This window comes from Miscanthus floridulus, chromosome 12 (assembly GCF_019320115.1).
Source record: "Miscanthus floridulus cultivar M001 chromosome 12, ASM1932011v1, whole genome shotgun sequence".
Lineage (NCBI taxonomy): Eukaryota > Viridiplantae > Streptophyta > Magnoliopsida > Poales > Poaceae > Miscanthus > Miscanthus floridulus.
Window position 1 is genome coordinate 84,770,577 of NC_089591.1, and position 20,519 is coordinate 84,791,095.

The 20,519-nt window shown below is 46.1% G+C and overlaps 4 protein-coding genes and 1 pseudogene across 4 annotated transcripts; 2 read left to right on the forward strand and 3 right to left on the reverse strand.

Moving 5' to 3' along the window:
- Window positions 1-115: 115 nt before the first annotated feature.
- On the reverse strand, window positions 116-3,995 carry LOC136498137 (UDP-galactose transporter 1-like). Its single transcript, XM_066494086.1, has 5 exons — window positions 3,642-3,995; window positions 1,460-1,709; window positions 1,156-1,363; window positions 740-971; window positions 116-654 (listed from the first exon to the last, which is right to left on the reverse strand). Exons 1-5 carry the CDS (start codon window positions 3,756-3,758, stop codon window positions 421-423), a joined length of 1,041 nt encoding a protein of 346 aa, XP_066350183.1. The 5' UTR covers window positions 3,759-3,995; the 3' UTR covers window positions 116-420.
- A 757-nt stretch (window positions 3,996-4,752) lies between these two features.
- LOC136498140 (tubulin-folding cofactor B-like) lies at window positions 4,753-7,402 on the reverse strand (annotated as a pseudogene).
- A 108-nt stretch (window positions 7,403-7,510) lies between these two features.
- On the forward strand, window positions 7,511-10,695 carry LOC136498139 (uncharacterized). Its single transcript, XM_066494089.1, has 10 exons — window positions 7,511-8,055; window positions 8,221-8,318; window positions 8,400-8,445; window positions 8,585-8,667; window positions 8,761-8,822; window positions 9,109-9,170; window positions 9,774-9,833; window positions 9,940-9,972; window positions 10,074-10,139; window positions 10,238-10,695. The coding sequence occupies exons 1-10, from the start codon at window positions 7,654-7,656 to the stop codon at window positions 10,280-10,282; spliced, it is 957 nt and encodes a 318-aa protein (XP_066350186.1). The 5' UTR covers window positions 7,511-7,653; the 3' UTR covers window positions 10,283-10,695.
- Window positions 10,696-11,288: 593 nt separating this feature from the next.
- Window positions 11,289-14,494, reverse strand: LOC136497233 (uncharacterized). Its single transcript, XM_066493023.1, has 5 exons — window positions 14,120-14,494; window positions 13,948-14,015; window positions 12,773-13,802; window positions 11,960-12,034; window positions 11,289-11,824 (listed from the first exon to the last, which is right to left on the reverse strand). Exons 3-5 carry the CDS (start codon window positions 13,685-13,687, stop codon window positions 11,711-11,713), a joined length of 1,104 nt encoding a protein of 367 aa, XP_066349120.1. The 5' UTR covers window positions 13,688-13,802; window positions 13,948-14,015; window positions 14,120-14,494; the 3' UTR covers window positions 11,289-11,710.
- A 2,752-nt stretch (window positions 14,495-17,246) lies between these two features.
- Window positions 17,247-20,201, forward strand: LOC136497278 (proteinaceous RNase P 1, chloroplastic/mitochondrial-like). The gene is made up of 6 exons (XM_066493077.1): window positions 17,247-18,484; window positions 18,604-18,693; window positions 18,796-18,977; window positions 19,216-19,336; window positions 19,581-19,649; window positions 19,757-20,201. Exons 1-6 carry the CDS (start codon window positions 17,378-17,380, stop codon window positions 19,853-19,855), a joined length of 1,668 nt encoding a protein of 555 aa, XP_066349174.1. The 5' UTR covers window positions 17,247-17,377; the 3' UTR covers window positions 19,856-20,201.
- Window positions 20,202-20,519: the final 318 nt, after the last annotated feature.

The window sequence follows — 20,519 nt, forward strand, 5'->3', positions numbered from 1 at the left end:
GTAACGTTGCACACAACTTTGGAAAATGCTGTAGCATCTGGCACGCCAACAGAGCAGGCTGCAGCAGCTTTCGAGCAGAGCACATGATAAATTCCCAGGTCAGCAGTCAAATATGTAGGATAAGCATAGACACCACACCAAATCAACCTTCCTAATAACGAATTGAATTCTGATACTGGAGATTAATATCACAATTGGAAGGAGGAAATGATGCTATAAGAAGTTCCAATTTACTAGTCTCTCACCAACCTCACCACACACCCACGAGTACATATATAATTCTCTCTTCAAGAAGTGAAGAAACTACTGCAAGCCCTAGCTTATGCAGCCTTGAACCAGCACTATATCACCACTGTCAGTCTTCTCTGGGCATACCATCTGTTTGTATTGTACTTCTTCCACTGCAGAAATGCCAACTTGCTAAACCTTTTCTTGCTTGTCGTCCACAAGGGGAAGCATCTCCATCTGATTTCTTGAAAGGTTCGCATGTGCTGTTCCTGGACTCCCTGGGGCTGCAGCCTGCCATTGTGAGATCAGATGCCTCACGTAGCCATAGAAAGTGCAACCAACCAGGGTGATTCCACATCCAATTGCATTCATCGCAGAGATTGGATTCCGGAAGATCAACCATGACACTAACACTGCCACCGCGACCTACAGAAGCATGTCCATTAAGATGTCAATGTCGAGCAGAGGGAGTAGGGAGAAGAACATGGCCCAGAATATAGTCATGCCTTACTTTGAGGTTGCCAGAAACATTGAAAGTCACTGCTGTTGTTGAATGGATGACGTAGAAGATGGAGAAGTTAAGGCAAAACGCAAGCACCCCTGAACCTAGGATGATAATCAGCGCAGAAACGATTGAATCATGTGTGTAGAACCAGTTGATTACACCGCCTCCTTCAAGCAACATTGCTGGTAGAGCCAGTATCATGGTGGCAAAGGGTGCCATGTAGTACACCGTGTTAATGCTGCAGAAAATAGAATAAGCCATTTTACTAATTAATTAGCAGTTCCAACCTCCATTCAGCAGGAAAAATGGTCTCGAAGAACAGATTAATTTCAGAAGATGAAATGTTTTGAACACCGTTATTGGCAGAGCACGCAGCTTCTAAATAAGCACCAGTGCACCAATAGCATAAGACAAGCGTGTACCTGTCAAATTTGTATCCATGGAGCAGGGACTCTGCCAAGATGGTCTTTGTAGATGTAGCCAGGCAGCCAACCATGGCAGCACAAAAACCAAAAATGTTGAAGCTAAGCTCTGTCACCGAAGTCAGGAGTATTCCCCCGACTATGGGGACCAGCGATGCCCATATGCGCCACTCAAAATGCTTATTCCAGACTAGCCACTGCAGAATAACTGCATGGCATGAAACCAGCGTATCATCTTCTCATACCACAGCATGATAACAAGTGGAAGATTGAACAAACAGTGAGGGTAGCATAATCTAGGTACCTGTGGTTGCAGGAGTGAAAGATTTGATCGTCTGCATGAAGGAGACTGGAATGTAGCGCAGGCTCACATTTCCCAGCACAATGTTTATGCAGAAGACAAACGACATTGGGAATATCCGTTTCCAGCGGTCCTCCGGTTCAACTTCAATCAGCGGTTTCGCCTTAAGCACATGGATTGCGATGTAGGCTCCGATTGAAGAGCAGATGAAGTGGACACAGGACACGGTGAGAGGAAACTTGAAATCCAGTTTCTGCAGAGAAGAGCATCTTATATCAAGGGCACGGCTTTTGATAGACAGTTGGCTTGCACAGTGAATGGGCTGCATTTTGGTGTACTCCGTAGGCAGTACGGAAGAAAGGGAGAAAGTCATTGCAATATACCTCCTATTACATGTCTATCATTACCCAATTACCCAAACATACAAAAGAAGATTGCTGAATGCATACGAGCAGCAACTTGACTAGACAGTAAATGGAGATAAAATACGGTGTGACTAGGCTGCTGAACCCTGCATGACTAAGCACCAAAGTAATAAACTAGTACGTACTAATAATCCAAGCGGGATATTCAAAGTTGTACTAATTACCGGGAAATTAAGTTGATGAGCCATACTATGAAGCTATGGGAGAGAGTTATCGAGCATCGCTTGAGAGCAATAACGCGGGTCTCTATGAACCAATTTGGTTTCATGCCCGGAAGGTCAACCATGGAAGCCATTTTCTTAATAAGATAAGTTATGGAGCGGTATAGGGAGAAGAAGAAGGACCTACACATGGTTTTTATTGACTTGGAGAAAGCTTATGATAAAATACCAAGGAATGTTATGTGGTGGGCTTTGGACAAACATAAAGTCCCAACGAAGTACGTCGGGCTCATTAAGGACATGTATAACAATAGTGTTCGAACAAGTGATGGAGACACGGATGACTTTCCGATTAAGATATGACTACATCAAGGGTCAGCTTTGAGCCCTTATCTGTTTGCCTTAGTGATGGATGAGGTCACAAGGGACACACAATGGGACATCCATTGGTGTATGCTTTTCGCGGACGATGTAGTGCTAGTTGATGAAAGCCGGACAGGAGTGAATCAGAAACTGGAGTTATGGCGGGAGACTTTGGAGTCCAAAGGTTTTAGACTCAGTAGAACTAAAACTGAGTATATGAGATGTGACTTCGGCACTACTACTCGGGAGGAGGAAGATATTAGTTTGGAAGGTCAAGTAGTGCCTAGGAAGGATACCTTTCGATATTTAGGATCAATGCTACAGAGAGACGGGGATACTGATGAAGATGTTAGCCATAGAATCAAAGCAGGGTGGATAAAGTGGCGTCAAGCATCTGGTGTCCTATGTGACAAAAGGGTACCACAGAAGCTAAAAGACAAATTTTATAGGACGACGATTAGACCTGCTATGTTGTATGGTGCAGAATATTGGCCTACGAAAAGACGACATGTTCAATAGATAAGTGTCGCGGAAATGCGTATGTTGCGTTGGATTTGTGGTCACACAAGGAGGGATCGAGTTCAGAACGATGATATACGTGATAGATTAGGGGTAGCACCAATTGAAAAAAAACTTGTCCTACACCGGTTGAGATGGTTTGGACATGTCTAACGAAGACCTCCAGAGACACCGATGCGTAGTGGAATCCTAAACCAGGATAGTAACGTAAAGAAAGGCAGAGGAAGACCGAAGTTGATTTGGGTAGAGGCAATAAAAGAAGGCTTAAAAGGATTAGAATATCTCTAAAGACTTAGCCTCAGATAGGAGCGGTTGGAAAACAGTTATTCACGTGTCTGAATCTTGCTTCTGCTAGAGTTTCAACTCGAGCCTACCCAACTTCCAACTTGTTTGGGACTTAAAAGCTTTGTTGTTGTTGTTGTTGTTGTTGTTGTTGTACTAATAATCCAAGCCCCAATGGCCAAGTCGATTTGACGCTGTCTGTTTCCCACCCAAACTAAACTGGGAGAGGGCGGGGAACCGCAAATAATGAAATGGTAAGCTGTATGGACGAATTCAGTTAGATATTGGAAAGGAGAAGAGTCGTTCTTCTACAAGGCTACAACTAGAATGGGCAGCAGGGCAGTAGAAGCATCTGGCATCCAGATCCGCGGCGGAGATTGGAAGATAGATGGGGAAGCTAGAACTAGAATAGAATGCGGATGGAAAGGAGGAAACCTGGAAGATCCACTTGTTCATGATGATGACGGTGACGTTGAAGCCCCACCACTGGAGGATGGCGAGCACCGCGCGCAGGGTGCCCAGGCTGGCCGGCGCCTTGCCGCCGTCCTCCATTTCTTCCACAACTAGTGTATTGTGGACGAGAAAGACGAGATGGCGGGGATGGAGCAAGCTGCTCGTCGGCGTCGGCCACGGCCCGGAGAGTAGACCTCACCTCGCCTCGCCTCACCTCATCGTCATGGTGGGGAGGGGAGGAGGAATGGGGCGGGCGGGGGACTCAACTAGGGAAGGAAGGGAGGAAGGGGAAGGCAGCAGCCAGGCCACGCCAGGTCTAGTCTAGTCACTAGTCAGTGTAGGCAGGCAGGCAGGCGACAATGTGAGAGAGATTGGAATTTTGGACAATTGCTAGGACCAGCCAACCGCAAACATTTTTTTTCTACTCTCTTCTTTGCTTTGTTTTTTGCTTGGTTAGCCCCGTTGCTTTGCTACTGGAATTGCGGCCTAGGCATGTTTAGTTCCCATTTTGACCAAAATTTTTTATGTTTTATTCTATCTTTTGGCAAAATAGATCTAAATCATAGACAAAAACAACAAAACTTAGGCGGCAAAACTTTTGACATTTGAGATCCAAGAGGCTCAAAACTGGGCAAAAAAAAACGTCTTGGGGGCGCGTGCTGTGTCTGCATGGCTAAAGTTTTGCCATACATCTAAACACCAAATACCAAAAGTTTGAATGACAAAAGTTTTACAGCAAAACATTACTGGCAAAAAGTTTGCCATTCCAAAAGCATCTAAACACCCCCCTAATGTAAGAGTATATTTCACAATTGTTTTCTTTTTCTTTATAAATTTCTATTTTTTTATGAATCAATTAATCTTAAGTTTAATTGATATAGATGGATAGATAGATACATGACTAATTACATTTATGGATCATTAGATTAATTATAAAATATATATTTATCGATACAAATATTATTCTTGCAATTTGAATAAGTTTTCTCAAAATTTTATTTAAAAAACTTTCTCGAATTCTTTTGGATAAACAATTTCAAAAAGTGTTTTAAAACATTTATGCATAACAAAAAAATTAGCTTGAACTTATCAGATCAATATTTTCCTTTCACAACAAATTAGCTTTAGTTTGCATGCCAGAATCCATCAGCCGAACGGGGCTTTCAATGCAGTCAGGGGACAGGGAACACGGAATAAAAGTTTCTGCCATCATACATTTTCTAGTAGAGAAGCTAACAGAAGTTGGCAGAGACCAGAGATCACGCACGCCTGCGCATGGACTGCATGTCTTGCAATGTGACCAGTTACAATCGCTTGCTGTGCTTTTCAGTAACCCACTCTGATTGTAACCAACAAAGATAGTAACAGCAAGCACGCACACTCAAATCTCCAAATTAATTTTACACACGTTTCAAATGCAACTCAACAAGGACCTCCCTCCCTTTTCAAATCAAATGCACATGCACCCCTCCTCGGTTGCCTATATCTCGCCATCGTCTTCAAATGGGTCTCTCTCCGGGAAGTCGCCAACCTGCGAAAAAGAAAATGAGAAGAAGAAAAAAACTGTTGAGGAACATTTTAACTTCTGTGAAAAAAATATCATTTTTTTTTATCGAACTCGCACGAGAACTGCATATCTTTGTATTAATAAGAGAGAAGGAGAAAGAATCCCATACAAGGCAACCTCTTACCTCAGCTAGGAGATTATGTTGCACCCCAGAAATCACCTGTTATACTATTACAACGACCCAAACAGAGCAAAGGCTCGGCCCCGGTTAACTTTTTCATCCTTATTACTAATAGGCAACCCAGCTCGAAAAGGTTGTCACAAAGAAACATGCTCACAATTGTTTCTTTAGAAAAACTCAAGACCTTACAATGCAAACACACACTCATGTCACATGACCCGCTACTACAAAAAGGTTGTGATACTCTTCATGTTCCGAAACGATATTTGAAGAAACACTAGGCGCCTCTAAATTTCAGCAATCAGCTGCAGAGATAACGTCTAACCAAAACTCGCTCCAAAGTACACACAAGGTAAAGAGCTAGGAATCTAGCAACGAAAATACCTTTACTTTCTCTGGCCTCACAATTGCCCCATGACCTTGAGGGCACTCAAAGAAGCGAATGCCTTTCACCCTGCAGTATCCAAGAAGCACAAGGAAATGTTATAAAGAGCTACTGCCATTTATTAATGATAATAGCAGGTTACCCATCACAAAATCAAGGAATATGACATTAGCAGCAATTAGCATTATACATAACAAAAATGGCTAATCACACAATCAACACAAAAGCCTATCATTTTCTATTTTTCATAGTTTAGGACTGAACATACATGCCATCATGCTTTCCCAGTGGCTCATCATATTGCACTCCAACCCAGAATCCACGTCCCAAGTGCTTCAGCTCTACCAACAAATTTTACAGTGCCCCTCTTGGCACCAGGCTCGACTTCACATCTATCTCCCACCTGTGACACACTTGTTAGATCACCTGCTGCAGTTGGCAACCATGGTCCATGAAGAGTACCAGTTTAAAATTAATCCTAAGGATGTTCACATATTCCTTGGGGAAAAAAGGTTCAGTGGGAAGAGGAAAGTGACATTCAGGCAATGAAAGAGGTTAGCATGCTGATTTGGTAATAAGTATATTGTTAGCCCAAATTAGACTATTTGCAATTATAGCAAGGATGGTAATTGGTACATATATATCGTGATTGTGCCAGCAATTAAAGATGGAATTGAAATGAGGCTCTGGAGACTGGCAGGGTGTGTCTTTGGGTGCTAAATCATGAGCACTAAAAATCTGACAATGATTTTGGACAATTTGCCAGTCTTAGTGCAACTAAATTGAAGCACATGGGAAGAACCAAAGTGACTGACCTTGATCTTGGAGCATAGTTCCTCCATATGCTTTTCTGATTGCTGAAAGAAATAGAATAAGTGAGATGAAAAATGAAAGAAGACACTCCAAAACTTTAGTAACTTACTTCTTTATCCTCTGACGGAGAGTTTTTCGGGACCATCTTTTCTTTGAATTTTCGAAAGTTAGCTGTCACCAAAATCATAAAATTGGCATTGGGCCTAATGCACTGCAAGTTGCAAACAGATATATCCAAAAGCATATATTGACTTTGGGGGAAAAAAAAGAATGAAACAGCCGGGGAACTCAAACTTACTGTCGAGCTTATCGTATGCTTCATCGGACATTTTGTACTTGTCGACAAGGGAAGTGTCTTCCAACCAGCCACCCGAGGTGAGTGAGGAAGGATCGAGATCAACAACATGGATCCGGTAGCCGTTGTAGGGGGCGTAGGCCGCGAGGGGCGCGGCGTCGTCATCGAGGTCGGCGATCTTGGCGCCGGTGTCGTCGCGGAGCTGGAGACGCATGGAGGCGACGGCGGTTCCGGTCTTGCGCCAGAGCTTGTCCTTGAGCGCCTCGACGGTGGTCTGCGATCCGATGCATTAGCAGAGCAGAGATGATGGAGATCCGGATCCCGGCAAGATGAGAGCCACACCCACCTGTTGCGAGACGCGGATGTCCGCAGCAAAGGTGGAGAGATTGGAGTGGGTGACGAGCAGGAGGACGCTGTCGTCAGACGGCAGCTGCAGCTTAGACGACGCCATGGTTGTCCGGCGGCGGTGCTGCGGCGGTGAGGCACTCGTCCGTGCGAGTCGCTAGCGCTAGCAGCGTCTGCCCGCCGCCGGTGCTGGGTTGCTGGGGTTGTGGGCTGCTGTCGGTGCTGGCCCATGGGCTGCATTACCACATGCGGAGGTGGCCCAGACCGGCCCATAACGATTTCGTCTTCCAACCCACCACCAGTCCATGTCCACCATGGCGACGGGGACGACAGGGGGTGAAAGATTTTTTTTTTCACTCTCAAGTCTCAACTGCTGACGGTTGAGAGAGAAGGACGAGCGCGCTATCCATCCAGCATCCACTCGTCTTCGTCTTCCAAGCTTTCCGGCTCCCTCCCAGGCATCTAGAAATGGCGGCGGCGGCCGCTCCCGTGCCCCCGGTCTTGTGCAAGCGGGGGCAGCAGCAGCTAGTGCTTGTCCACACCACCAAGCCCCCCCTGCCCCTGCGCCTCATGCGCCGCGCCGTCTCCGTCCGGGTCGCGCCGCCCCGTCAGCAGCAGCAGCAGCAACACCGCGCCCGCCCACGGCCCCCTCCCAGGAATAAGCCCCCCGAACCCGCGCGCCGTCCGCCCAGGGTCCCTCTGGACCAAGATGATTATGAATACGACGACGGCGGTGGCTATGACGACCGGGAGGAGGGGAGGTTCGCTGGGGGCACCCGGGCCGCCGCCATGCCCAAGCCACCGGCCGGCTTCGTGCTGGATGACCAGGGCAGGTGCATCGCCGCAGCATCCAAGCGCATCGTCACCATCGTACGCCTACCCATCCCATTCCTCCTCTTCTTCTTTTTCTTTTCTTTCGTTCTGCACCTTGGTATGGTACTATGGTTGGATTCAGCTAATATTTCTTTCTTTCTTTCATCACAAATGAAATTAAGTACCAGATAACTCAAGCCAAACCAACATTGCGCTCTGCAGATCGACGACACCAGCAACCGCCTCTTGGAGTGCATTATCCGAAGAGTATTCAGGAGCTCGCAGGACTACGACTGCTTGCTTCTCTGCCCCGTTGACATGTAAAGCTCCACGGCCACACTTTCGTACCATTGTCCATTGCCACTCATACTCATGGCAGACTCCAAGTGACACTCTTCCAGGCCTGTGCAGGTTCTCAAGAGCACAAATTTCAGTGGCTGGGTAGCTGTATGTCTTCACCCTCTCTGCCTTATATACATTCCTTCAACAGATTATTCATTTCTTTTTCCATGGTTCCTAATGTAATGGAATAATGCTTTCTTCCTTTCCTATACGTTTGGTGCACAATTTTAACCTGTTTACTTAGGTCGATGACGACCAACTCAAGCAAATCATTCCGTCTGTTGCCTATGCCCTTGCCAGAGTACATATGCACTTTGTCGAAAGCGGGTAAGGATCGTGCACACGCCTCAGGATATATCTGTTCATTCCTTTGCTTCTATCGTGATATCTCTGTACAAGCGTCTTTCCTCTCCATTTCAGATTCTGTTATACAGCAAGGGGTGGCTTCTGCTTTCCAGAAGAGGCCATTCAAGAGTTTCATGGTAACCAAAATCACAGGCATCCTTTATATATATATATATATATATATATATATATATATACACACACACACACACACACACACACATATCTTGTCATCTAGTCAAAATATTAAGAAAAGACAAAAAAAAATCTGTATTTGCGGATGAATATTTTTTTTAGGCCAACGTACCTAGTCAACATGAAATGTTTTCTAGACAATATCTCAACAATTTCAGAAACTATTTGCTTACTAGTACAATCTACTATTTGCGATATCCTCTTTGGTATCTCATATAAAGATTGCAGATTCTGGTGATGGTGGTGACGGTGTACCTTTTGAAGGTGTAGAGATTTGTTGCTTCAATTTGGTGAGCAAACTGCCTGGATGTAATATTTAAATATGAAATTCTGATTTTGGTCAACTTAGATGTACAGTTGATGTGATTTAGTTAGCTTCATACTCCCTCCATCCCTAAATGTTAGTTGCCACGATTTGCGTGTCGATAACTTTGACTCGATTTATAGAAAATACGTGCAACATTTCTATCTCCAAATAAATTTATTAAAAAACTAGATTCAAATATCTATCCAATGATACTAATTATGTATCATAAATATTAATATTTTTTAATATATATTTAGTCAAAGTTGTTTCTTGGGAAACAAAAACGACAAACATTTAGGGACGGATGGAGTACTTCATAGGATAATTGGCCTATGCAGCATGCTGCTACTGGTACAGTGACAAATAAGTGCTTCCTCTATCCCAAATTATAAGACGTTTTGGCATTTCTAGATTCATAGCATTTGTTATGTATCTAGACATAGCATATACCTAGGTGCATAATAAAAGCTATGAATCTAGAAAAAGCCAAAACGTCTTATATTTGGAATTGAGGGAGTAACTAACAAGTAGTCAATCTTGGGTCTTCATTGGCATGCTTGTGATTGCTGACACTTTGTATCTGCAGGATGGTGCACACTATATGATTTATACACCAGTTGATCCCCTTCTGTTCGTCGCAGTCAAGGTTAGTTGGTGGTGGTTCAACTTATGGTGCAATTGGTTGTTGTTCAACTTGTGGTGCAATTTAGTTTGTACATGATGTCTGAGAATGTTGTCACATGTTTGTGCAGGATAAGGATGGTGTGCTACGCATTGCTGAGGATGTAAGCAGTGTTATGATTAGCATTTTCCTTTATCAACCCAGTCTGTATTTAGAGCAGAGGAAATAGCAACCACTTACACGCACACCGTTAATGTTTTTCAGGATCTGATGGAAGACCCTGCAGTTCTGGATGCGGTGGATGAAGAGACAGAATTTACAGCTCTAGTGGTATGCGGCCTGGTCTTTACCTTATGCATGTAGTTCATAATACTGTTTTGGTTAAGACGAGGTAGATAAGATCTCTTGAACTTGTGTGTGGTGTGCAGGAGGAGGAGGAGGCCCTTCTTGAAACAGTACTTGGTGAAAGGTGATGGATGCCAGGGAGCAGGGAGGGGGTTCCTACTTGTATAGGACGAGGATGATGAGATTCTGATTGTAGTCCACTCAGCCAAGAAGTAGAATAGAATGAATGAAGCTGGCGATAGATACTAGTACCCTTTGATTTTGAACAAGGGGTCCATTTGCAATTGTAAGCAGCTGCAACCTGCAAAGTGCGTATTACTTGGAATGGATTAGATGTGCAGCAAAGTGCATAATATTTGAGCTACCTAGCCTAGGGTGGACAATGCAGTTGATCAGTTGATTGTCTGCTGCTGCTGTTAATCTTTGTCTGTGTAAACTAGTGTAGTATAGATAGCTCAATGGGACGATCAAAGCTATTTAAGCTGTGCTGATGTGTTGAATTAATAAATAAAGAAAAAAAAAACCCAATCTGATATCTGAATACCTGATGGATGGAGGAACTGAAGCAAAATACCCCCACTGCAACCGATTGGTGTCTGGATTTCTAAGGGGAGGGCCGGAGGGGTGTTTAAGGTCAGGCTTCTACTGTACCATCAGCCTAAGTCTATGGCATATAGGATTAGACCCCCACATGTCATCGACTAGCCTGATGGTATTGATGAAAACTGCATCTTAAGTGGTGGCATGTGTAAATTCCCCTATACATATAGACGACTTGTCAGGCACAGATACATCCATCTCAAGTTCTTGTGAATCCGCCCAAGGATCATTTCCATGGAGGAACAAATGTCAGAAACCATAATAGGGCTATGCTTCAAATCACTTCTTATCCCATCCTCTATGGATAAATAAGAAGCAACCCAAGGGGCATGTGCCACAAGGGCAGTGCTACAACGCCAAATTACATAATACAAAGTACCCTATAACTGAAGCTTGACCAACTTCTTCTCTTGTAACATGGTGACTACTCAGCGCCCCCCCCCCCCCCCCCCCCCCCCCCCCCGGCAAAAAAAAAGGTGACTACTAGTTTAAAAAAAAAACATGGTGACTACTTATGGGGCTAGTTTTATCTGTTTTAGCATTCAATGTTACCCTAGTTTGCTTATCTCAAACAAATGGGGGAAATAATCACACCCAGCGCTGCACATGATTTTCCATCTTTTCTGAATCAAGCATATACATCTTATATAGAACAACTCGGAAAAAAGACAAGCGTTATATAGTACACGTGAATACACACAAGGACGCAGTACCTAAAACTGCCGTAGTGAAGCAATCGGGTGAAGGGCGGGCCTAGTGCAAGCGGTAGAGTCTTACCGCCTGTGACCGGAAGGTTCCGGGTTCGAGTCGCGGTCTCCTCGCATTGCACAGGCGAGGGTAAGGCTAGCCACTAACACCCTTCCCCAGACCCCGCACAGAGCGGGAGCTCTCTGCACTGGGTACGCCCTTAGTGAAGCAATCGGGTCTGCTGCAATGACTCATGCTACACTATATGCTCATGAGGAGCGTGCGCTGCGTGTTCGTGAAGCCCAAACACCAAACACAAGGAACCAGGACACAAACAAGATTGCCCAATATTGCATAGACCCATACTGGATTCTCGGGAAAACCTGCAATGAGAAAGGATCATTTAGCATTCAGGCAATGGTAAAAGACCATCGCTTTCGAAACACTTACTTAGTCAAAGGTAAAAAATCTGGCTAAAAGGAAATGAAATATATCATGAAAGATCACCGTCTACTTACAAATCTCAGGGATATTACTACAGCCAATGCGCATAAACCTCCAAGAAGCATATGAAGACAGATTACAGCAGCTTTCTGCACAGAAACCCAAAAACAAAATCATACTTCACATCAAATGCTTCATCCATAGGGGAACCTTTCTTTTACATCGACCTAGCTCATTAGTTTTGTTTTCCTCAAGAGAGCAAGAAATCGTTGCTAATTAGCTGAAAATTATAAATATACAAAAAACCAGATTTATAAAAGGCAAGAAATAACTATGCATGTGAGCACCCTCAATATGGTCCAAGAACGACCAGAGGCTACAAAGGGATAGCTGCATCTAAACTTTCTAATTCAGGCTCACAGTTACTTCTATGGATCTGATGACTGTTATTATCTAACAAACTTCAAATTGCATAACTTAAAATAACACTAATAGTTACTAAACTGCAGTTCCTCAAGGGTAAAAAAGAAAACCACATGATCAGTAACTTATACAAGTATGTTTCAGCAGATAACAGTGTCCTTCAGTCAATAATACTTAACACGTGCAGCACCTTCACCAGATGGAAAACCTGCTCTACGCATCTATAAAATTCTCTCCTTTTTTTTTCATATGGCGGATCTAATTCTTTCTCCTTTTTTTCAGGGTTGTGCAGTTATCTTAATGTTTGTCCGCTTTATGATTTGTACAGTTTTGTAAAGGAGAACTGCCGAGCAATTCTCTTTTAACAGTTATAATAAGAAGGGGTATGCAGTTGAGTTCAGAAGTTGCAATTTTCACACGAGGATGTGTAAATAAGAAGAGAACCTTTTTTCAGCGAAACATACCTTGCCAACATGTGGAGCAACCAACCATGCAAGAATAATGACAACTAGGCAGGTAGCAACAAAAACTCCAGTGCTCTCCAAACTCCATCTTGTATGTACCCGTGTCGCCGCCACAACACTATGCTCCAGAACAGAATTATTGGTTGGACTAAGTGACGGCTGAGGTTGATCAATATGGCCTTGGGCAACAGCCACGTGAGAGTTGTGAGGATTGAACCAAGATGAGATCTCGCTAAGCCGCTGCCTTCGTATCGCCGCGACGGCGTCTGGATCAACACCAGTATCTGCCCCATGCTGCAAGTATGAGATTTCCCCTGTGGATGTCCTTTCCCTGAGAGCTTCATAATCCTTGAGGGACGCGAGAACCTTGTTGAAATCCTGAGGCCTTACATTTGCAGCAACAGTTCCACATATCTCGCACGTGGTGGATCCATGGCTGATGAACCACTTCAACGCACAGGCATAATGCGCAAGGGCAAGGTCGTTCTTGCAAGAACACCCTAGATCCACAAGATGGTCATGCTGGTGCAGGGGGCCTGATTCGACGTCAGTGGCGCACACGAATATCTCCCCCTCGGGGCTTACGAACTCAACAAATCTGGGAGCACTGATGGCATCATCCTTTGGCCCAGTGATGGCAACCTTGCTGGTGGACGTCGTGGTGGTGGAGTCAGTGTCAGTCCTGGGAGGGGAAGGCGGCGCGATGCCCAAGAATCCGAGGGCGGACTCGCCTCTCAGATCGGGTTCGACGCAATGACAGACCCGGCAAAGTGGAAGGCCAGAATCGTTGTCGGTGCTGCAGCTTGAGACACGGGGGATGCCCGGTCCCTGGTGGTGGTCGTCAGAAACAGAAGCGGGTGAGTTGATAGCATCATCAGTTTGGTCGAGCTGCGGATGCTGCTCCTTGAGGCCCATCTTGAACTGGATCAGAAGATCATTACTACTGTATGTTGGGAGGTGGGAGATCACTGGTGTTCCGGTGTGGTCAGCTCTGCTCTAAACAAGTGTGCGTGCATTGCCTGCCTGGCTCCTGTCATGAGCAACGGAATGAGACGAGACTGATAGCGATAGCAATCCAATGGACTCCAGGAGAGGAGACCGAGGTTGGTAAAAGTGCAGCAGATACGCAGGGATGAGGCTGGTAATCGAGCAAAGGAAAGTAGTGCAGTACCAACCTGGTTAGTTTGATGTGCGGAGGAAATGGTCTGGGTCTGTGCTGCGGCGACCGACTGGAAGCACCGCGCTGCAGCATCAGCATGGTAGAAGACGAAATGGAATGAAGTTAAGCCAGCAGGAGGTGGAAGGAAGGACACGGATGATGAATCGATTTGGGGGATAGCAGCAAACCTTGTGGGGGCGGCGGCGGCGCTGGCGGAAGAAGAGGATATGAAATTGGTGACGGAAATCTCGAGTGTCCACCAGGAGGGAAGCATACGGGGATTTGGATTTGGAGCTGGAACTGCTCTGCTGGATTCGATCGATCTGAGGACTGAGGCCTGAGCGGAGTGGGGCAGCCGGAAGGGGAAACCAGCTGAATCAGGCGCGCTGAAAAAGCAAGGAAGCGCCCGGAGCTCTCGCCCGGTCTTCTCTCTGTCTGGTATTCACTCGAGGCCCACTGTCCAGCGGCTGATGCCAGCTGCTTCTGCTCCGTCGTCCTCCGATCGCCAGCCAAGCAGAAGCAGGCAGAGGCAGCCTTTTTTTTTCTATTATTTTCTCTCTTTTTTCCTTCTCTCCTCCTCCCAAATAATACTTCCATACCAAATTATAAGACGTTTGATTTTTTTACATCAAATTTAACTTTTTTTTACACCAAGTAACCCTTTTCCCCTTACGTACTCCGTTCGGCCGTTGTGAAATAATAATAGCGCTGTATTTTTTTTAAAAAAAATGAATACTACTATATTTTAAAGTAATAGAGTTTGGCAAATAAATAGAGGTTACTGGGATCGATCGTATGTACGAACCATCGTTCTATAAGGTTTATTTTTTCTGAAACTTAAATTTCTTTAGGATTATGGACTTTTTCTTTTTCCAAAGTGAGTAATTTATTGGATTATCATTTTAATAGACCATTTAGTTCTCCACGAAAGCTTTTGTGGGGGTATGGCCCTCGGTATCCACAAGACAAGATATAGGCCGCACCATAAGAGGTGGCACAGCCTACGAGATCAAGGCGTGCACGGTGCACGGCACTGTTTGACGTGCACCGCAAGATATTGTATAGTACCAAATATGATACTTTCTTTGTAATCCTATCCCTCCAGAGTATATAAAGAGAGACAGGGGTCCCTTAGTGGACATCGATCTTCATAGATCTCATATTCAATACAATACACCAAAGACACAGGACGTAAGGTATTACGTCGATCAGACGATCCAAACCTGTCTAAATCGTTGTCTCTGCGCCTTGTGTCACCATCCTGTTCCTGATCACGCGCACCTCCACCGATCAATCTAGCTTCGTGGAATACCCCTCGGAGGACTGCCGAGCATCTTTTGTCGACAGTTGGCGCGCCAGGTAGGAGTGTGCGCTTGATCCCGGGCGAACCAGATGGGATCTCAAGATCAATACTGTTCGCGGCAACTCCGACAGCTGCGATGGCGTCCCTAGCTGATGAGGACATCACTACTTCGTCGCATACAAGCCAAGGAGAGGAGGAGGTCCAGCATGGGTGTCCAATTCATCTTTTCTATGGTGGAGGCCCAGTCCAACTGAAGTTGGAGCCCATCTCGGGTTCCAGGACCAGTCTACCTTAAACTGGTCACCCAGGACGCGCCCAGACTCCGTTTTTGACAATTCACGTATGGATGGAAAACTAATTTGATAAGGAAACCAATCCAAATGGTCTCACATCAAAAGCTATTCGGAATCAACGGGAATCGTGGTCACAAGTCAGCATCCAGGGGTCTTGCACCACCCTAGAGTCTTCATAAACAGCCGCCACCTCTCCATTAGGGCTTGGGTTTTGTTTAGTTTTTTATTTCCTCGTGAAACCGACGTCGTTTTGTTGCAACTGTCGCCGCCAAGGCCACTCCCAGTTCTTGATCTTGTTCGCATGTGGTGATTAGTCTTTTCGAATAAAGACTTGAACTTCTTCTTATTTTCATAAGTTGCAATTTCAGATTGCGTTCATCTCGTTCTTGCTTGTGTTCTCGATTCGCTTGCAGGAAAGTCTTCTCGGCGAGGTCAATCGCGTTCGCGTGATTGATAACCAACGGAGCAGTGGTGTAACAATTTTCAAGCAGACTATGAACACTGGAAGCGAGTCGTGAGCAATTCATACATGAATGGTTTGGGTACTGATTGGTCTTCTGCTAGAAATGTTATGGATATGAAAGCTGTATATGCAGGGTAGGGAGGTGCACTTGCCTTATTTCTTCACTAACCTTCTGAGCGTGTGGAATTCTTTCTCTGACCTCATATTTCGGTTTCTCTTTCACTGGGATCCGTGTTAGACTTTATTTTCTTACCTGCTACTTGCAATTCCTGAAACGAAAGATGATTGCCCAGAGCACACTCATTTCTCACACCCATTTTCTGTTGTAGGTTCGCAGCAGCTTTGCGCGATCTCAAGGTGTGGGTCATGAATGTGGTTCCAATTGATTCACCTGACACACTTCCAATTATATATGAACGTGGGCTGTTTGGACTGTACCATGACTGGTGTGAGTCGTTTAGCACCTATCCGAGAACTTACGATCTTCTGCACGCCAACCATCTGTTCTCCAAGGTTAAGAAGAGGCAAGTGTATGCCGTCCTTGAGGTGTCAGTTATTGTGGATGCTGCTTCGGCTACCAAATTGCCTTGGGCTGAACTTTTCAACTAGATAGTGCACTTGCACTTGTGCATACTATAGTCATGCGAGTTTCATCCTCAACACTGATTATTGGCATGTTCTGTCTGATATGGCAGGTGCGAACTATTACCTGTTATCGTGGAAGTGGATCGGGTGTTGAGGCCAGAAGGCCGGCTAATTGTCAGAGACAACATTGAAACAATAAGTGAGGTGGAGAACATTGTGAAATCTCTCCACTGGGAGGTCCGCATGTCTTACTCCCAGGATAAAGAAGGCTTGCTGTTTGTGCAAAAGACGACATGGCGACCAAATGAAACTGAAGCTAGGCTATGATGAGCCAGAGGTCATTCATTGTCATGACTTTGTTGGTGTAGAGCTCTTTTTCGAGGTGGTGTCGCTGTTCCCCTTTCCGGAATGTAGATAGATTTTGTAGAGCTAGTGTAGCATAATAGCATATGATTGGGCAATGGATTCACCAAAGGCAGCATAAGCATGTGTGGATTTTTCAAGGAATCTGGTGTCTATGGGATTCATATTAAGTCTTAGCCGGTGGGGTTGTAAAAGACATTGAGAATTGTACGACAGGAGCACAGAATAAACGGACTTGTGTCTGCATATTTATTCATATTTATCTGTGGAATTGGTTATCTGATTTGGGATTTCGTTTCTGTCCTGTCTTTGTTCATCCATTCGTAGACGCCCGGAAGGGGAAGGGGACGATACAAGGGAAAAGGAATGAGCATTGAATTTCCGGAGGTCAAGCAAGGCCCAACCCAAACCCAATCCGGAAGGGAACCCCAACAAAGCCATGCGTGCCGCCATGGCGGCGGCGGCCCTCCGACCCAGCGCCACCACCCTCCGCTTCCTCTTCACCCCACCTCACCAGCGCCGCCGCCTCTTGGTCGAACACATCCCCTTTGCTCGCCGACGCCGCCACTCCTCCACCGCCACGGCCCCAGCGCTGGAGGACTCCAGCCCCAGCAATGGCGAAGGCAAGGCCGCCCGCCGCCGCCGCGCCCGCGAATCCCCCGAGGGCCTCCTCCGCCACCAGCTCGACATGTGCTCCCGCAACGCCGACCTCACCACCGCGCTCCGCCTCTACGACGACGCCCTCTCCCCGGACACCCCCGTCCCGCTCTCCCTCCACCACTACAACTGCCTGCTCTACCTCTGCTCCAACGCCGCCGCTACCGACTCTGACACCGACAGCTCCGCTGCCGCTGCCGCTGCCCAGCGCGGCTTCGACATCTTCGCCAGGATGGAGGCCGACGGCGTCCAGCCCAACGAGGCCACCCTCACCAGCGTCGCGCGCCTCGCCGCCGCCACCCGCGATCCCGCCATGGCCTTCTCCGTCGTCCGCCGCATGGCCGCTGCGGGCACCCCGCCGCGCCTCCGCTCGTACGGCCCAGCCCTCTTCGCCTACTGCGATGCTAAAGACGCCGACGGCGCCAAGCAGGTCGAGGCCCACATGGACGCCTCTGGCGTCGTGCCCGAGGAGCCCGAGCTCGCCGCGTTGCTCCGCGTCAATGCGGACAAGGGCAAGGCCGATGAGGTTTACAGGCTCCTGCACAGGACGCGCGCCCTCGTCAGGCAGGTCTGCGACACGACCGCTCAGGTCGTCGAGGCCTGGTTCCGGTCGGACGCAGCGTCCCAGGCGGGGGTGGACAAGTGGGATCCCAGCAAAGTCAAGGAGGCCGTCGTCAAGGGCGGCGGCGGCTGGCATGGCCAGGGATGGCTTGGCAAGGGGCCATGGAGCGTTGGCTGGACCGAGATGGATAAGGATGGGACATGCCAACGCTGTGGGGAGAAGCTTGTCTGCATAGACATTGATCCAACGGAGACTGACAACTTTGCAAATTCTCTCACCGAACTTGCCATCAAGCGTGAGGTCAAGGAAGATTTCCTCGGGTTCCAGGTCTGTCTCCAATCCATCAGACCATCACCATCTTCTTTTACCCCCATCCCATATAGTACTACTCTTTTTTCATTCTATAAGCTTGTCTCTCTGACCCAACACCTCCCTCATCTCTGCAGAACTGGCTACGTCGCCATGGACCATTCGATGCTGTTATAGATGCTGCTAATGTAGGCCTTTACAATAGCAAAGCTTTCAGTTTTTCACAGGTAGTTCAGCCAAGCAGTAAAGTTATGATCCAATACTTCTTTAACACAAAGGCAGGCAGACAGAGCTAATAATACCAAGTTTGGATCCCTCTCTCCTTGTAGGTTAACTCTGTTGTAAATGCTATACAGAGAGTAACTAAATCAAAGAAGTTGCCACTGATAATTTTGCATAGGAACCGTGTAAATGGTGGTCCTGCAAAAGCTCCATACAACCAGAAGATTCTGGAGAGTTGGAGGAATGCTGGAGCTCTGTATGCAACCCCGCCTGGTTCCAATGATGATTGGTGAGCCCCTTTTTCCTGCTTAACATAGCAGCAAATTCATATGAAGGAAAAGCTCTTCGAGCTGGATCATTTATATTTACCAAAAGGTTGTAGGGAGTGCACTCTGTTGAGGGAGTGATTTAGGGCATGCTAATGTTTGCTTTCCCCATTTAAAGGATCAGTTTATATATTGTTTCAACGCACGGTCGTTTTATATATTTTCTATATCCACAAATCATCTCTTCCTGTTCTGCTGCAGGTATTGGCTGTATGCAGCTGTCAGTTGCCGATCGTTGCTTGTTACAAATGATGAGATGCGAGACCACTTGTTTCAACTGCTTGGCACTAGTTTTTTTCCTAGGTGGAAAGAGAAACATCAGGTATATCTCTTACATTACACAGCCATGAAGTCTGCATTGTCTAGAGCTTGATGCTGCTCCACTTAAGCCTTAAGGAGCACAAAAGGCTTGCTCATAAATTCAGGCATGGCACACTCATGCTGAGGCCCGCCCAAACCCATTTGTAGTTTTGTGACCCTACAAGATTTTCTCTGGATCTTGTGCTTCTTCTTTTTTTCTTTCCCTCTCAAGTTTCAATGTGGATAACCTATGCAACTCTATGCAGGTCAGACTAACTTTCTCTGGGCGTGGCCCTACCCTTCACTTGCCGCCTCCCTATTCAATTGTTGTTCAGGTGATGAAAGTAAAATCTGTATAAAGTTTATATCCTCTACAGAAACAATCATATGCCTTGAAGAAACTGAACATCACAGCCCATGCTATTACCATTCTTGGATGTAGGAATCTGAAGATGGAAGCTGGCATGTACCAACAACAACAGGCGATGATATTGAAAAGCCACGGCAGTGGATGTGCACTACTAGAAAATCTTCAAAGTAGATGGGATTTGATTTTCGCCCAGTCTACTGACACAGATGGTTCCAGTCTTGGTGGGAAGAGTGGCGTGACAAATCGTCAAAACACCAAAGCTTAACAGCAGCAACTTGTTGACCCGAATGAAAGCTGACTGAAGTAGCATGTGCTTATAGAAGTGATGAATAGTGAGCAGCCAGCCATTTTTGCTGTAACAACGTGAGCTGTGTGTGGTAACTTGCATCGGTGGGTGTTTACTGTTTATTGCTCACCCATGTAATTCTTGTTTCTAGATAGATTCAGGGAATCGTGGTAAGACCATATTCCCTATTCCTCCCAATATTCAAAGATTCATTGTTGTCATCGACTGCTATATGATTTCTCATTATCACACATACCTCTGGTGCCCAAATGGTTAGGTTACTGTGTTGGGTGTGTCTGGTTGACAGGTGACTGATGAAGAGCTGCTTTTACATCAGTCGACTTTGGAGCGTTGTGCCGTGAGTTTGTGACCCAACGTTTTTTCTGTAAATTGTTGTGCATGTTTATTGGGCTCGCATCTGTGGCTGTTGCGGCCCGTTAAGCTTCAAACACCATTATGGAGTGAGTTTGATGACGAGGCCGCCGAAATGCATTTGTGGCTGGGGCCTTGTTTAGATTCCAAGTTTTTTCACTTTCTCTTCGTCACATT

Coding starts and splice junctions, on each gene's coding strand:
- LOC136498137 (XM_066494086.1), bottom strand. CDS start 3,758: ATGGAGGACGGCGGCAAGGCGCCGGCCAGCCTGGGCACCCTGCGCGCG. Junction 1,710..3,641: donor TGAACAAGTGGATCTTCCAG/GTTTCCTCCTTT, acceptor TCTTCTCTGCAG/AAACTGGATTTCAAGTTTCC. Junction 1,364..1,459: donor TTTCACTCCTGCAACCACAG/GTACCTAGATTA, acceptor CATGCCATGCAG/TTATTCTGCAGTGGCTAGTC.
- LOC136498139 (XM_066494089.1), top strand. CDS start 7,654: ATGGCGGCGGCGGCCGCTCCCGTGCCCCCGGTCTTGTGCAAGCGGGGG. Junction 8,446..8,584: donor ATTTCAGTGGCTGGGTAGCT/GTATGTCTTCAC, acceptor CTGTTTACTTAG/GTCGATGACGACCAACTCAA. Junction 9,171..9,773: donor AGATTTGTTGCTTCAATTTG/GTGAGCAAACTG, acceptor TTGTATCTGCAG/GATGGTGCACACTATATGAT.
- LOC136497233 (XM_066493023.1), bottom strand. CDS start 13,687: ATGGGCCTCAAGGAGCAGCATCCGCAGCTCGACCAAACTGATGATGCT. Junction 12,035..12,772: donor TTGCTCCACATGTTGGCAAG/GTATGTTTCGCT, acceptor GTTTCTGTGCAG/AAAGCTGCTGTAATCTGTCT. Junction 11,825..11,959: donor TAGTAATATCCCTGAGATTT/GTAAGTAGACGG, acceptor TTCTCATTGCAG/GTTTTCCCGAGAATCCAGTA.
- LOC136497278 (XM_066493077.1), top strand. CDS start 17,378: ATGCGTGCCGCCATGGCGGCGGCGGCCCTCCGACCCAGCGCCACCACC. Junction 18,485..18,603: donor AAGATTTCCTCGGGTTCCAG/GTCTGTCTCCAA, acceptor TCATCTCTGCAG/AACTGGCTACGTCGCCATGG. Junction 19,650..19,756: donor CCTATTCAATTGTTGTTCAG/GTGATGAAAGTA, acceptor TCTTGGATGTAG/GAATCTGAAGATGGAAGCTG.